The 18314-nt window shown below is 23.4% G+C and overlaps 4 protein-coding genes and 1 pseudogene across 4 annotated transcripts, besides 1 other annotated feature; 2 read left to right on the top strand and 3 right to left on the bottom strand.

The window, feature by feature from the left end:
* Nucleotides 1–804: 804 nt before the first annotated feature.
* Nucleotides 805–1763, top strand: PmUG01_06024800 (annotated as a pseudogene).
* Nucleotides 805–1763: a sequence feature (hypothetical protein).
* A 2284-nt stretch (nt 1764–4047) lies between these two features.
* On the bottom strand, nt 4048–5250 carry RAP2 (rhoptry-associated protein 2, putative; the record flags this gene model as incomplete). The annotated part of the gene is made up of 1 exon (XM_029003820.1): nt 4048–5250. The coding sequence occupies one exon, from the start codon at nt 5248–5250 to the stop codon at nt 4048–4050; it is 1203 nt and encodes a 400-aa protein (XP_028859901.1).
* A 2875-nt stretch (nt 5251–8125) lies between these two features.
* Nucleotides 8126–10174, bottom strand: PmUG01_06024600 (anaphase promoting complex subunit, putative; the record flags this gene model as incomplete). Its single annotated transcript, XM_029003819.1, has 1 exon — nt 8126–10174. The coding sequence occupies one exon, from the start codon at nt 10172–10174 to the stop codon at nt 8126–8128; it is 2049 nt and encodes a 682-aa protein (XP_028859900.1).
* A 2697-nt stretch (nt 10175–12871) lies between these two features.
* On the top strand, nt 12872–15770 carry CAF1 (chromosome assembly factor 1, putative; the record flags this gene model as incomplete). The annotated part of the gene is given in 2 exon segments (XM_029003818.1): nt 12872–13366; nt 13380–15770. 2 exon segments carry the CDS (start codon nt 12872–12874, stop codon nt 15768–15770), a joined length of 2886 nt encoding a protein of 961 aa, XP_028859899.1.
* A 419-nt stretch (nt 15771–16189) lies between these two features.
* On the bottom strand, nt 16190–17546 carry PmUG01_06024400 (conserved protein, unknown function; the record flags this gene model as incomplete). The annotated part of the gene is made up of 2 exons (XM_029003817.1): nt 16190–16940; nt 17152–17546. The coding sequence occupies 2 exons, from the start codon at nt 17544–17546 to the stop codon at nt 16190–16192; spliced, it is 1146 nt and encodes a 381-aa protein (XP_028859898.1).
* Between the last annotated feature and the right edge of the window lie 768 nt (nt 17547–18314).

Below are 18314 nucleotides of genomic sequence, written 5' to 3'. Positions count from 1 at the left end.
GCTCTACTTAAAAAAATAACTCAATGATTGTAAAAACTATATAAACGAAATAAAAAGATTTTTCCAAATTTAAAATTAGACATAAGTAAATCTTTAACATAAGGAAAACAATTCTGTTTATATATATTGTAAATAAAATTAGGAATTTTTATGATACAGTAAAATATATATTTATACATATAAATAAGCATGCAACATGCTGTAAAAAAAAACAAAAAACAAAAGATATATTCAAAAAACGGTATAATATTCAATTTGCAAAAACATTATATTCTTTCCTAACAAAATTCAGAGTGCCAGTTATAATATTATATATATAATTTCTATTTTATGAAAAATATTTTAAAAAATAAAAATTTGAATGATCTATTTTCTTTTTTTTTCTTTTTATCATATGAATGAAAAGTACAATATAAAATTTGAGAGAATTTACAGTTTTAATGTTTCCTTCAATATTTTATATATGTGTTGTTTTATTGCGTTTTTTTGGTAGAATACGTACATTTTTAATTTAAAATTAAAAAAAAAAATTCTTTTATCATTTGCTTTTATTTATTTATTTATTTATTTATTATTTTTATTTTTTTATTTTTTTATTAGGAATAGTGTATTAAGTCGCACTATTTATTATTTTAATATATAGTTTTAATAGTTTTATATATATAATTTTTTTTTTTTTTTTCTTGTTAATAATATCTACCCTAAGGAGAAACATCAGTTTTACTCTTGCTAATTATAATGTAAAATAAATTAAACGTAAAATATTTCTCCAATTTTTTTTTAGTATTATTATAAAAATATGAAATGAATTATGAACATCATGGCTCATGTAGTTTATCAAATCGTAAACATAACAATAAAAGAAGCACCAAAGGTGTGAACATAAACATTACCTATAAAACTTATGACAATAATAGAACAACGAATTTAATACAGAAATGTAATAATGAATCTAATTTTGTAAAAGATAATTTGAATTCATATAAAAAATATACTCTTATCGAAATATTTCGTTCTTCATTGTATATTTCTCGTATACATAAATTAATATTTATCCAAATAATTTTGATTATAATTTGTTCAATGCACTTTCATGTAAGACAGAATGTTTGGGTAAATGTTTATATGTATATATTTATTCCTCTTACCCCTTATAATATTATTCAATCAAATATATATTCTATAACAAAATAAAAAAAGACAATATAAACATTTTTTTTTTTTTTTTTTTTTTTGATTTATTATATATAAAAAAAATACCTAATTTGAAGAAAAAGGATATATTTATAAACTTGCAAGAAAACCAATGTAATGAGAAGGGGCGGAAAATATGAGAACAAACTCAAATAGAGGAAGAGATTTTTGAAAAAAAGTTGGTAGAGCAAAAAGGAAAATTATATATACAACTTCGTAATTTAGGAGTACATTATAATTTAAATAGTGTTGAAATCAGTAATAATAAAGAAAGAGTTAATAAAAAAACTATTGAAGAATCATTTACAATTCCTAAATATGATAAATCCAGGAAGATATTTGTATTCGGGGATCCAGCATGTATGTCTTATAATACATATATCATGTTAAAGATTAATAAAGATATATTAAAAAAAATAAAAAAAAAAGAAAGAAAAGAGTTATTAAAAAATCTATGCAAACATTTTTTAAAGACAGTTATCGATTTTAGGAGTAATCCTAAAGATACGAATATATATTTTTACATAGGTGATAGTATTGATGGTGATAATCATGTTCATATTTTATGAACATCTTAATAAACAGTTTATTAGAGAAAAAATAGAATACAATAGAGACTCTGAACTTCTCTTCCTGATTCTTCTTTGATTGAAATTAGAGAAATATGTGGTGAAAAAATAAGGAAAAAAGAAGGAAAAATTTTGAGAAAAAAAAATACAAAAAAGGATACAAGTTTTTGAAAGGAAAAGAGAAAAATTTATATAGGGAATAATAATAGAACAAGAAAATAATTTTACAAAATCCGGTAAATGAAAATACAGACACTAAGAAGTGAAAAACTTGAATAATAATAATAATAATAATAATAATAACAAAACATATATACATAAGAATATTACTATATGGCTTTTCCTGTGTGATGCGTATTATTTTCCTTTAAATACTCTTAAGTGGCGCACACATTAAAGCATAATATTATTTTTTATAAAACTTAGCACTCTTCATATTACATGGCTTTCCATTTATTTCTCATATCAAAATTAAAGTTTTACAGCCATTTTTGTTGTTATTTTTTTCATTATCCCTTATAATTATTGCCTACTGTATTTGTAAACATGTGTTTTCCTAACATTATTAATTACAAAAATTTTGTTGGAGCTAAGATTTTACTTTTTTTAACAATACTTATAAAAGCAAGTACATATATATATATATATATGTGTGCACGTATCACATAAAAAAGTATTAATTTTTTTTAAATAATTTCAAAGATAAATCTTTTACTTCTAGAAAGCTTATGGAGTGGGTCCATTTTTTTATCCTAGAATTACTCACTTTTTAATTATATATTATTTACTATACCATCATGTTATATAACCTATTTTAAATACATCTTATTATGCAAGTTCTATAAAATATATTAACTCATATAAAAATAAAATATTAAAAAGGAATGTGCAAAAAATTGTATCGTTTACGAAAAGGTCACATATTATGAAAGTACAAAATATTTTTACATATATATATGTTCAAAGAAGTAAAGTCTTTTTTCAACTACATAAATACACATACTTGAAAAGTGATTGTATGATAAAGTGAAAATAATTTTAATGTTCATCCTTAAAAATATAAAAAAAAATTCAACTTCAATACAAATGTTTCGAAATATAGGCATGTCTTCAGAAAAATTGAGGAGATTATGTGGGAAATTTACGAACATGTATTATATTGATATTTTTACATACATACAAGTGTATATATATATATGCATATGTGTGAAGACTTTGGACTATTGCGTTAAATGGAAGTGCAACTTTTGGTAATTTATGCGTTCATGAGGGTGCTCCGACGTTTGAAAGCTAAAGCGTTAATAACAAGGTTCACCAAATACATGTTATCAAAAATATAGGGGCTTTTTTATGCTTAATTCTCCATTTAAAAATATTATTATGTATTTTTCATTATTAAAAAAGTGAAGTTCATAGATATATATTGATAGTGAACATATTTTATTTAACCAAAATGAGATAAAGGGACAAATTATGTAAAGAGAAACGGCAAAAAATTATACATCATTTTTTTTTTTTTTGTAAATTAATACACGTTAAATAAATTATAAAACAACAAATACTTTTATACAGATAGTAGCTAATTTTTTTTTTTTTTTTTTTGAGACTTCTCTTTATTCTTACATAATTTTATATATTTAATTCAAATAAACCAATTTAGAGAAGGGGATAGTGTGTTTGAAGTATAGACACCTGTCATGTTTTTCTATTTCATTTCATTTTATTTTATTTTATTTTTTTGTATATACATGATAAGGAGCATATAAAACAAAAATAAACAAAATATTAACTTTTGCTTCTAAAATACTACATGAGCAAATGGTAAGAACCTTGTTGAATACTAAATTTAAAAACTTATGTTTATATTAAAGTAAGTTCTATGAAACATTTACACAAACGCAAACAAAAGCGTATGAACAAATCAGAGTTGAAATATTCTAATTCATTCTTTAATAATTCCATACATCACACTTCAAACTTTTTTATGTAATATTTCATTAACAAAAAATGAAATGGCCTTAAAAAGAAAAGATGTGAAGTTCATTTTATTTTTTTATATAAAAATTTGTAAAAAAATTAAGTTGTGCACATATTCATACTTATATATACATATGGAAAACCTTCATAAAATTTTATACTATCGATATTGCTATTTTTGTATTTCACGACATTTTAAAAAAATAATAGTAAAAAAACACAAAAAATCGAAAAAAAAGAAAAATCTCTGAACATGAATCTAAAATTTAAAAAAGAAATTTGGTAAATCTAAAAATATAGAAAGATTTCAAGCTACCATGTTTTTCTCCTTAATAGCAAAATAGTTATCTCCTGCACGATTTGCAAACTCACGTGCGTGGCAATTTATGGTAGTATCAAATAAATCTAGAAAATCCTCTCTTAAAAAATCTAACTCAGTTGACATTAGACCAGCATACATATCTACAAAATTTTCTAAGTTTTTTTTTCTAAAAAGTTGTTTCAAAAATCTAAAACCTTTTAGATTAGGAATTTTGTAAGTTTTGTTCATTAAGGAATAATCAAATTCTCTTAAAAATCTATTATGTCCAAGCAGCATTTTCGTTTTAATAATTGAAAAAAAGGAAGGCAACAAATCATCAAGTGATCCAAAATATTCTTCATTTCCATTCTTTTCACAAAAACCAAAAAATGGGTTATTTTCATGTGGCCCTAATAATGCAAGTGAACTACTACGTTTCCTCAAACCTAATCTTTTTCTACTCTCAATAACTACAGAAGTTCCTTTTGCAGGCTTTGTTATATCAGAATTATAATAATGATCAACGACACCAAGGAAAGCCAAATACTGGTAGTCACGAGCAGCATATACTTCATTTGCATTAATTGACGCTTCATCTTTAGTTATATACTCTCTTTTAAAGGCTCGTATTTCATATGGCTCAAAAAGTCTAGTTGGAACATTTTTATAGGTAGCATGATTATTTCCATTTACTGGATTTATATTTTGTTTAAATATATTAACATCTCTTTTCAAGTTTGCATAATCCTGTTCTTTAAGAATTATACTATCCATATGATCTAAAAGTATTTTGTTATCTAAAACCGTTAAGAAATCTTTAGCAATATCAGGATTAATATCCTTTAATAAATTTCTGAAATACGTTTCAAAATTATCAGTATTTGACATGGCTTTTATATCCTTAGCATAAGCATGAATTAGGAACACCGTAAAACCTCTAATAAAACAATGATGATCCTTTTCATCTAAAGTATTTATATTTGTTGTCTCCACATATTTTATAGCATCATTTCCATTATTAAAATGCCTGAAAAAGAAATGGATCCAGCTACCTAAGTTCTTACCTGTCGATGTATGAGCATGAATTATACTAGACAATGTAAAGTCCTGAAATGTTATGCTGGACATTGCTTTTGAGCAGTTGTACGCATTTGCAACGTTGTGTAAACAAAGAAATATGAATAATGAAATAAGAAGTTTTGTATTCATTTTGTCTTTCCCTCTTAAATATCACATTAGATATTACAAAATTTTATTAATTTATTATTTTTACTTTAAAAAAAAAAAAAAAAAAAAATTATATCTTTTAATAAAAATAATAACTTTTCACAATAATATTTTTGTATATGTACATATAGATGTTTGTTTATATATATGCGTATACGTATATTCCTTCTTTTTTTTCTTCTGTAAAATTCATATTGCAAAAAAATTTTAATTTAACCAAAAATTAAAAAATCAAACTATCAGTAGTCATATGTTTGCAAAAACTTATAGAACACAAAATAAAAGAATAAATGAAATAAGTAATACGCATAATTTGAAGTCCCTCGTATTTTACACACATATATATATATATATTTATATATTCATTATAGAATCTTTAAAAGTATATTATTGTTATTAACAAACAATTAACTATAGAACAAATAACAAAAAAAAAAAAAACGAAAGACAGAAGAAAAGCTGTCTTTATTCAATTCCTTAAAATATAATTTGTTTTATGCACTTTATATGCATAAAATAATTGCCTTTATCGCCAATTTATTTTATTTACTTTTTTTTTTTTTTTTTGTTGTTATAAAACGTGTTTTAAATAAATATATAACAATAATAGACTCCATTTATTATTTTTTCCATTTGCTTGTATTATATTGCCTTAATATTTTATTATATATATATAAGTACATAATGTATATATATTTTTAAATGTAACAAAAGCAATGTTACAACAATTAAATAGATAATGTCATCGAAAAATATTTTGATACAAAACTTTTCTGCAACTACGGTGCTTTACTAAATTCAAAAAACAAAAATTCCCACTATCTAAAAAGAATATTAAATGCTTATAATAATTAGAAGAAGATATATAATAATTTCTTTATAATATATTTTCGGCGACTATTAAAAGGATGCAAAACAAAAGGTCATTATATATACATTTATACGTATATGTGTGTATTAATTTGCTGCTAACAACTTTTATGTAGTACAGCAATACTTAAGCAGAGAATTTCACTTACTCAAAAATACGTCTAAATTATACAAGTTCAATAACTCATCATTAACTTTAAAAGATAAAATTTACAAGAACTAAATTATAAATATAATATTCTAATAATATGTTATGCAAAAAGGTGTTCATTCTAAAAGTACTATAATGTATAAATATTTATGTGTCCTCTTGCTTACGGATATAAACAAGTAATACTCACACATATATCCATGTGCAATCACATAAACAACCATTCCATTTTTAGTTATATAAATTATATATTAAATAAAAAAAAAATAATTTTGAAACGTCTAAATGTTTTTATGCGTACCTTTTTTTCTTTTTTTTTTTAATATTATATTTTACTTTCAATTTCATGAAAATCGAAAAAATGGAAATAACTTATTTTTATAAATATATCTAATTTTAAAAAAGTAATAAAATATGTAGAAATTTTCGTGATTTTTTTTATTTTTATTTATATTCTTTCACATAATAGCTCTTCCTTAATTTTATGTGTACCTTTTACCTTTTTTTTTTTTTTTTTGTTTTTCTTCCCTCCTTTTTTTTTAAAATGTATACATACTCATAAACATATACAACTGCTCTTTTATATTTATGATTAAGTTCTATAAAATTAATATATAGGACTTATCCATTTTTCAAGTTAACAAAATTTTACAATATTGAAGCACTTTTATGAATATTTTAGTGTGGTATTTTTGTATGCATATCTTATAAAATTACCTTTCAGATAAACCTATGTAAATATTACGTTCAAAATAGGGTAACACTGTATTTAAACAAGGAAATGCAAATGTTGTTTGTACATATACTTATATATACAAATATGTGCACGTAGATCGTTACTCATACGTTCACTTAAATGCATTTTAAAAAAGAAAGCTCTAATGCATACATTTCGAAAAGTTGAAGTGTTAATTATGAAATATCCTTTTTGTTTAGCGTAGTATAGATGAAATAATTACAGAATGTTTTAAATTAAAACTATATTTATCCTAACATTTTGAGAAGTACTTTTCTAAGTATAGTTATTGTGAGTTATGAAATGTAAAGTGATATGAATTTACTGACCAAAGCACTATTTTGTTTTTTTTCTTTTTTCTAATTACTTTTTTAGGCTCATTATAAAATATCAAATATTTTAAATATACTCTACGTGAACCCTAAAGCAGAAATAAAAATTTTTAATTTTAACAATTTTTCAAAATGTACAAATTCAGCTTCCTTCAATTTTTCTAGTTATGAAAGTTGTAAAATATTGAAAACGAAAAAAAAAATTTAGAACAAGTGACAAGCATTAACCTATATTGTTTTGTTTTGTTTTGTTTTGTTTTGTTTTTTTTATTGTTAATGTAAATATAGGTATAAAAAGATAAATTATAAATGATATTATTTTTTAATAAAAAAGGTGAAAAAGTTTTGTAATATCTAACATATGTAGAATTTATTATATAAAAAATATCACATTATTCTCTTAGCAGAATGGTAGTGCAAATGTATTTTTTTTTCGGAGCTTTCTTTGATTATTAAAATTTACATTTATCATGTATGTTTCTTTTGTATGTTTCTTTTGTATGTTTCTTTTGTATGTTCCTTTTGTATGTTCCTTTTGTATGTTCCTTTTGTATGTTCCTTTTGTATGTTCCTTTTGTATGTTCCTTTTTTTGTTGTTGAATCGGTATTTTTCATTTGGAAGATGTATATTTTACAGCTTAATAAATAATGTTAATATTGTACGACTTACATTTTATTTTTTTCTGCAGCTCTTTCTTTTTATACATTCTTTAATATACAAATGTACGGCTCGCCTTCTCAATATAAGTTATATACTTAATATTTCTATCATTGCGAACAGATATTGTCGAACATATTAATGTTTTTTAAAAAACTACCTTCCTTAAAAAAAAGTTCTATTTTATTTAACATACTTTTGTTTGGGAGTATCTTAAAATTGCAGCATTTATAGATATCTTTTAACAATTTTATGTTAATACTACTTAAGTTTTGAAGAACTAGTTCTTTAATTATTTTTTTGGATTTATCAAATTTTTTTTCTAAAAGTAATGTGAAAGCTATAAGTGTGTTAATGAAACTGCAAGTTGGATCTATTTTTTGAGCTTTTAGGAAGCTTTTTAAAGCTTCTACATTTCTTCTTATTTTTAAGAATATAATGCCTTGCATAATAAATAAATAAATACCTTCATAATCATTTTTTTGGGCATGTTCTAAACAAAGTAAGGCAGTTTCATATTTTTCATTATGATTATATATAGTAGCACAATATAAGCTTATAATGGCATCAGTATTATTTAATTTTAGACATAAACTTAAATGAACATTTGCTAACTCAAATTTTCTTTCTTGAAATAATAGAACACTCAATAATAAGTGTGCCTTAAAATTACAAGGATTTATTTGAAGGCATTTTGACAATGCTACAGCTGCTTTACGTCGTTTCCCCAAGTATTTCATTTCACAAGAGTAAAGAATATAAGCATATTCATGAAACGCATTTAACTGAATTGCTCTTCTAAAAAATTGAGCAGCTAAGTTTTTGTTATTTTTTAAAGAGAAGTAATTTCCTATAAGACATAAAAAGTGTTCGTTTATTTCTCTCTTTGGGTAAGTTGTCAAAATATATTCTATTTTATTTTCTTTCTTTTGATACCAATAACATGTTGACAAATATGGTAAATGCTTTGTGTAATAACAGTCAATGTTATGAATTTTTTCCAGAAAAAATGCGCACTTTTCATAATTCCTTAAGAAAAAATAACATAACCCCTTAATATAAAAAAGGAATATACTAAAAATTGGCTTGTTTTCCCACTTATCTATTAATAATAAACATGTTTTAAAATTATTAACATAAAAATAGTAATAAAAGTTTCCTATTATTGATAAATTGTGTATTCCTTCCTTCGAAATGAAGTTATTACTTTCTTCGTGAATCGAAACTTGCACATCATCTTTGTAACAGTTCATCCATTTTAAAAAGAAATTTTTTATTTCGTCTTCTTTTATTAATGATAATATAAACTCAGTGTTTTTTATATCTATATTATTTATTATCTCTTCCTTAAATTCTATTAATTCTAAAATGTTATTATCAAAATCAGCATTTCGCTTTTTTTCTATCACTTTATTCTCTCCATCGTCTTCTTCATCATCTTTGCAAGAAGATTCAAATTTATGTTTTTGGTAAATGTATGTTCCGAAATTGTACAGTTTTGAAATCTTTTTTACTTCTTCTGTGTACATACTATTACAATAAAAATTTCCATGCAATTTCAGCAGCTTTTTACAAGAGCACATGAAAAATGGACATGATTTATAACACAAATAATAGCAGTAAGATGCTATGTTTATTAATTTATTCTTTTTCAATTCGTTAAACCATTCTCTTTTAGCTTCCTTTTCATATAATTTCCCCATCAAGTAATACGCAGCACTATACCCTGGTAGACTTTTCACATTATAAAAATTATTTTCATAAATTTTTATATTCTTTTTCTTATAATCTTCATATTTATTATTATTACAATTGTATTTTATAAAATCTTCATCTAACAGCATTAAAGCTATAGTTCTTCTCTTTTCTTTTTTCAATTTATAACAACAGTAAATGTATGCATATTTCATTATATTCTCGCACCTTATTGCTTGGCATTTTCTTCGAGTATAGTTATATAAACCATTTAAATCATTGTAGTTCAAGTAAGTTTCATTAGGAAATATAGATTCTTTCACCCTTAAATTTTTTCTATAATAATAAGTGTCTAAAAGGTCTTGATACAACCTGCTTTGGAATTTTAGATTGTACTTTCTCGACAGATGAACAGCACACATTAGGAAATTCAAGTGACAGAATAACTCTTCATCTTTATTCATTTTAAAAAAAAAAAAAAAAAATTATACTTAAACTATCAAATTATATCAAAATTAGTCAATCAAATTAAAATCAAAATATGACCTCTTTGTTTATTAAATCTAGTTGAATCAAACTATAATTTAATACAATTCTACTCTTATTTTACCTTTTTTCTCAAAGTTAAAGTGATTCCTCTGTTCATAACTTTTTTACCTACTTGTACTTACCTTAATTTTCCAATCCAAAATTTCCTTTATTTTTGGAAAATTTAGTTATTCTTCATTTGACTACTCATTTAAAGTGCTCATAAATTTATCCCCATTTTTTTTTTTTAGGATAAGTATTATTATTTGAAAAACGTAAAAAGAAAAAAAAAAAAAAGAAAGATTTATATATATATATATATTTATTTATAACCCTCTACTATGTTCTGTCTACAGTAAAACGAATCAGCTTAAAATAAAGTTATTCATCTCTTTAGTTTATATATATAAACATATATACGCATAATATGTATGCACCAATTTTGTTTATATATATTAGGGGTTTATTTTAAAATAGTAAATTTGTTAAAATAATAGAAATATTGCAACTTTATAACAACACCAGTAACCTTTAGCGAAAGGAAGAATAAGAAAAAAAGGGAATATAACAAAAGTTATAATTTATCCTTAATATTCGAAATATCTAAATAATGTAAATTTACTTCATACCTTTTTTTATTGCGTCTAATTTTTTGTTCTCTCATATATTTTTTTTCGAAAAGATATTTTCCCTTTTGCATAAAGAGTATCATTTCTTTTTTTATAAGTTATATCTTAAGAAAACACTGTAACGGGTAAATACATTTTTAATAAATTAAGATATAGATAGAATTCAATTCCTTATTTCTTTTAATTTTAGTTGACATTTATGTTAAACATATTTTGGAAATATTATCCCTATTAATAATTTATAATATATTTGAAGACAGGAAATTAATTTAAAAAATGTTAAGTTATTAAAAAAACATATACTCACTCACAAACATACAAATTTGTCAAATTCTTTAAATAGGAGAATAATGAAGAGGATACATGCTATCAAACATATATATTTATTATACATATATGTGTATACTAGTTTATAGTGAAATAAACCTTTTTCATTAATGTTAATATAGCATATGTTTTAGGAAGAATGACATAAAATAGTATTTCAGCTTAATAACTTTTACACAAAGCCTTGTAAATATATTTTGGAAAACGGAAAACTTCGTAAAAAGAAAAATAAATGCACATAAGTGTTTACATATGTATATATATATATGTATTCATATACACATGAGTAACCTCTGAGAGTACATTTTCTATAAAGGTTACTTGCATAACATTTTTAACAAAAAATTTTTAAAAATACCATGACAAATACAAATTGAAAAATACAAAAATATTTTTTGAAGAATGGAAAAAATGTAACATATAGTAGTATACACTAAGACATGAATAGTATATTCTGTAGTTTTACCTTTTATTATTTATTTTCGTTAAAAAAAAGTATTCATTAGTAATAAAATAAATATCATTTTTTAAGACTAATTTATTTTGCACCTTTATATTTTTGTTACATTTCTTTTCTTTTTTTTCCCTCTTTCCTTTTATTCCTTATATTTACAAAGACATATTTGGCAAAAAAATAATTGGAAGAAATTAATGAAATGATATAACAAAACAAAATTCAGTAATAGTGTATTACTTATAACGAGCACATATTATTAAAAACACGTTTAACATTTCTTCATTCTTGTTCCTTTTTTTTTTTTTTTTTTGGCTATTTTCAAAAGTTTTTCATTGCGCATGTTCTATTTTAAATATTGTCTCACAAGTAAGAAAAAATTACAAGGGGAAAATGATAAGAGGAGTTAAACAAAGAAAAATAAAACCAAAATAACACAAATTATTGCCACACATATATATATATATATATATATAATTATAATACATATATTTTTATGCTAATGACCCAAAATAAGAACGTTTTGCCTATTGTTATTTCTTGCTTTTTCTTTATTTATCTTTTTTTTTTTTTCATAAATAAAATATATTTTAAACATTCTTGTGCTTTTTTTTTTCTCTTTAAAGTTTTTCTTTTTTTTGAATGTAGACATTACTAAAAATTCATAACTTTTATTAAAGTATTTGCATTATTGTGTTTACTTTTTCGGGTATCCGTACCCGTAAGTATCCTTTTTTAAAAACATAAATACACATATACTCAATTCATTTATTCCCAATTGATAGCATTAATTTTTCTGTTTTAAATTCTTTTTATTATTCTCTTTCCTCTTTTATATGTATTACCCCCTTTATTTCACTTTAACGATTAAAATTACCATTATGAGTATTTTAAATTACACATTTACTTTCGTTAATCTCATCAGTTATGTTTACCATTTGAATATCTCTTTTTTTCTTTTTTTTTTTTAAGAGTACCTATTACTTTTTTGATTATCAAAACTAAACGCTAATAAATATAAATTAAATAGCGTAGTTTATATGCAATCTTTTTTTTTTTTTTTTTTGTTAACATATTACAAGAATATTTCGTTTTATTCTCCCACCTTTTTATTATCATACAAATATATTTTTTATTTTCTTCCGGTTTATCATCTTTTTTTTTTCCCCTTTTTCTTCTCTTTTTTTTTTTTTTTTTTTTGTACTTAATTTTTAATAAGAAAAATGCCACATGTTTACTTACCGCAAATTTTATGGCATAGCAAAGATAACAAAAGAAGCGATCGAATTTATTCCATAGATATACAACCATATCCAAATTATTATAGTGTCAAAAAATTAAATAAGAGATATGAGTTATTTAAAAAATTTTTAAAAGATAAACAGAACAAATATGAAATAAATTGTTCAGAAAAAGATGAAGCAAGCAAAATAAATGAAATAACTTTGTCTTCCAACAATACAAGTAGCCCTTTAAAGAAAGATAAGGACACGCATTACATGAGTAGAAATAATTCCATAAACCATAATAATGAAAATTATACAAGTGCTAGTGCAAAAGGTGATATATCTTCAATTGATGGTGTTAACGTAAATAATTTAATGAAGGAGGATAATGATTATGAAACTAATTCAGTAAATAAAATTATACATAACAATTCACGCAAAGGTGATAGTCCTATTCCTACAACTTTACAAAATGAAGATGAAAAAAAAAAAAAAAAAAGCAATCAAGTTTAATATAGCTACCTGTGGTGCAGACGAATTTGTACACTTATGGAGAATTTATATGAAAGATGATTTAACAGTCAAATGTTTAAGTAGGTTTATAGGTCATAATGGTGAAATAAACTGTGTACGTTTTAATAAAAATGGTAGATATTTAGCCAGTGGTGGTGAAGATAAATTTATATATATTTGGGAAAAAAGCAAAAAACCAAAAAATATTCCATTAGGTTATGATGTAAGTTTCTTAGATTATAAAGAATGGTGGAATATAGTAGGATCTTTTAGATGTAGTGGAGTTATAAATAGTATCATTTGGTCAAACGACGATACTTTATATATAGGTAATGAGGATAATAATATAAATATTATCGAATTTGTTAAAAATTCCAACTGCAAAGTTAAGGTTTTAGAAGGTCATACAGGTATTATTCAAGGTATATCGTTAGATACTAATAACGAATTTTTAGCATCACTTAGTGCTGACCAAACGCTCAAAATATGGAAAAAGAAGGTTGATGGAAAATCGTGGAAACTTGAAAACTCTATAAAAAATATTAAAACAGATCAACTTGAAAAGCGCACTACAGCTTATGTTATATATAATGAATATGAATATAACGAAAAAAGCACAGAAAGAAATGATCAATATAATATATATAAAAAAGAAGAGAACAAAGATACGCAAAATAGGCATATTGATTTACCAGAAAACGATGTTAATGAAAAAACGAATATGACACAGGAACAAAACGAAAAAGAAATCAGGAAACATGCGATCGTGGAAGATGTTGAAGCGGAAGGTGAACAGAAAGAAGTAAAAGAAGAAGGAGAGAAAGAAGGAGAAGAACGAGTAGAATTAGAATTAGGAGACAAAAAAAAATACATGCGAAAACAAGAAGATGTGGGGGACGAAGGACAGGAAGAGGAAGAAGAGGAAAAAAAATTAAAAAGGTGCTTATTCTCAAGTGAAGAAATGCTTCCATCTTTTTTTAGACGTATCGATTTTTCACCAAATGGGGAATTTTTAATAGCACCAAGTGGTATTCAATTTGAACAGGTTGAAAAAAACCACGAAAAAAATAACAAACAAGAAGAAAATATAAAGATAAATTATCAAATGAAAGCCTACAGTTGCTTTTATATATATCACAAAAACTTGTTTATTAAGTATAATATTCCATTTTTTACAGTATTTTCTCAAACCAGTCATTTTTTAGTGGCAAAATTTAACTATAATACTTTTAAGTTAAGAACACACCAAAATATTCTTAAAAGATGTTACAAACTTTTCATGAATACTGATTCTGACTCAGAGGAAACTACATTACATTCAGATAAAAAAAGGAAAACATTCGACGAAATTATGTTTTTCAATGAATTAAAAAACCACGACAATCTCTTAAAATTAAATTATGAAAAAACATTATTATTTAACGATATTGAAATTCAAGATGATATAAGTGAAGATGTTAGTAGCACTATATCAGACAGCGATTTGTATTATGACGACATTAAGGAATCTTTGAAGGATTCTATAGTGGATTATGCTTCGTCGAATAATTTAGATAAAACTGAAGAAATGGAAAGGGAAAAAGGACAAGAAGATGACGATGTGGAAGAAGAGGAGGAAAATGAAGAGGAAAACGAGGAAGAAAACGAGGAAGAAAACGAGGAAGAAAACGAGGAAGAAAATGAGGAGGAAGATGAGGAAGAAAATGAGGAGGAAGATGAAGAGGAAAACGAAGAAGAAAATGAGGATTACAAGAAGCAATGCTTAAAAGAGGAGTTTCAAAGAGAAAACGGTGCAGAATTGAAGGCAGAGCAACATGAACTAAAAAATAATGGGAGCAACAAATGTAAAGATAATAGTTGTAATGAAGAAAAAATAAATGAGCTAGATATGTTGTGCGAAAGTAAAGATAAAAAAGAAGAAAGATTTATATATACTTTAGGAACATTTGATGGAAGTGTATATTTTTATGATAGTGAAATTCTAGATGCACCAATTAGTATTATAAAGAATATACATTTATGCCCTATTACAGATATATCATGGAATAATTTAGGAAATATATGTGCATGCTCAAGCTCGGATGGATATGTTAGCTTTTATTATTTTCATAAAAATGAATTAGGGGATATTAAAACATACAAAAACTATTATTTTGACAAGAAATGTAATGATTTAATATTCGATGAGGATTATTTTGAAAACACTTTTTACGATGAAGTGAATTTTTTGAATAGAGACGATTCAAATGATTACACTTCAAGCGAAGATGAAGGTGATTATGATAATTTACCATCAAATAAGGACGAAACGAAAGTTCGAAGAATTAATTTAGTAGTCGGCAATGCAGCAAAATTTGTGTTAGAACAAAATGCAAAAAAGTGAAACGAACTTCTTTTTTTATAAATTTTGTAAATTTTTATAAATATCATACACTTTTTAATACACTTTTTTTTTTTTTTTTTTTTTCTCGCCTTGTATAGTTTTAATTATTATTTGTCCTCATATATAAATTTCTTTTTTTTCACCCCTCTTTTTTGTATATAATTATCCATTCGACTTTTTTTCACTATTCATATATCTACATCTATGTATGCTTATTTATATTTGTACACATTTTTACTAACACACATTTATAATTGCACACATTTTTATGCACACATATATATATGTACCCATACATACATATATACATATTTATTTATATACATATTCATATGTACACACATTCACATATGCAAATATTTACATGCGCACATGTTTATATATACAGATATATATAATATTTACGTAAATGTTATTCGTTATTTAACAAACAATTTAAACAATTTAATATAATCTATTTTTTTTTTAGTTTTTTTGTTATATATGGTAATTTTATTAAAAAAATGAATTCCAGGGTTAATAAATAAAACGTAAAAAAAATGAGAGACTCTTTTTTTTTCCTCAATTATGTGAGCTTTAACAAAATTGTTAACTACATGGATATTCGAATTATTGTGAATAAATATTTCTACAAGTATACTTTTATCTGTATTATTTTCAAATATAATTTCAAACTTATATATCTTATTTACTACATAAAAAATGTTATCAGATTCATGTAAGTAGATCCGAATGTTATCTGTAATTAAATTTTTTTTTAGAAAATGTAAATTATTTATACCCTTACCTCCGCTGTTCGTAAAATATATTATTTCTATATTCGTTATATTTTCATCATTTAAAGTATTTAAAATATTTAATTTACTTTCTTCATCATTTACACAAAAAATCATAGAGTATTCATCATTTTGCTTGAAATAATATATACCGTTGTGCACATTCGTTGTTCTTTCATTTTTTACTAATTCACATTTTATATCTCTTAGTTTTATGTCATATAACATTATATTATCATCTTCTGTATTTTTAAGTACTAACTCTATATATAATTTATCCTTTCTTTGTAAAATAAATGTTTTCAAGTTGAACGGGTTTTTACAAATAAAACTGAAATCTTTTCTTAATTCTTTTTTTTCATTCCCATGCAAATATTCCACAACACAATGTACTCTGGAATGGAGAACAAATGAATGAAAAAGAAAATGAATAAAAAAAGAAATTGGGAGAACAAGAATGGACACATACGTGAGCATAAAAAATAAAAGCTAAGTTGCACATACAACAGAAGAATGTATAATATATGTATGCACATATATATATCATTATATATATGTAGATAAAACTGTATTCTTCTATTATCATGTATTTCATTTATTCTTACGTAAAAATATCGAGGAAATTAACAAGAAAAGAAGTTATGAAATTAAAGAACGAATTAGATGGAATATTTAGTTGATCTATGTTATTATATATGTTAAACGTATTATCCTTTGTCAAAATATCAACACTTATTGTACTCACTTGAATATCATTTTTTAAATTATTCGCAATATTTATTTGAAACTTAAAATTTTGACCTACACATATTTTCCTAGAATTTATTGGAAGACTTAAGCTAAACTCATTTGATATGCTCAAGTCTTCAGTCGATTCTTTTTTTTCAAAATTAATATTTCCTATTTCCTTTATATTAAATAAATTCCAAATATTATGATCAAATGTTGGTGGGCACAAACGGAGTAACTCTATTTTTACACCTTCCTTATGTTCATTCATATTATTTCTTAAGATTTATTATTTGTGATATTGTATATTTGTACATATATATTATGTTATATGTTTTACAATAACATTATTATTTTATGTTTCAAGTTCTTACATACTCCCTTTTTTTTATTTTTATTCAATTTATATATCTTTTTTATATAGTTCTTCCTTTTCATATGTATTTTTTTTTTTTTTTTTTTTTTTTTTGTGCTTATCTTTCTATATCATTTTATAATTTTAACACATTCTTACTGCACAATCTGCTTAGTTTCATCTCTTTTATATTTTTATTTTAAAAAAGGAAAAATTTTTATATACGTAAAGAATATCCCAAATATGGGATTGCATTGCTACTTAGCCAATGGAACTATTTATTTATCACTCATTACAAGTAAATTTATACTTCCTTAAAGCATGTAATATATAAAATGCAGTATCTCTTTAAAATATTTTTTTTTAATAGAAAATATACTTAGCATAAATTATGGCAAAAAAAAAAAAAAAAAAATCACATATTTTATATAGACGAATGATAAAATATATTGAAGTTCGATTAGTATAAAAGCAAATTTTTAAGTACTAGTGTTGAAACATTAAATAAAAAAATATAAAAAATTCGTATAAAATTACAAAAAATCAAACAAAACGAAGAAAAATAAAAGTAGCATTTATTATGAATTACTTATACATTTTTTGATTATAAAAAATCGACATTTTTCTGTTATATTGTATATTTTAAAAATTACAAAAAAATGTGATAAAAAATTTATTTTTTAC

The sequence above is a fragment of the Plasmodium malariae genome (assembly GCF_900090045.1).
Source record: "Plasmodium malariae genome assembly, chromosome: 6".
NCBI classification, from domain to species: Eukaryota; Apicomplexa; class Aconoidasida; order Haemosporida; family Plasmodiidae; genus Plasmodium; species Plasmodium malariae.
This window is presented reverse-complemented; position numbering and strand designations above follow the sequence as displayed.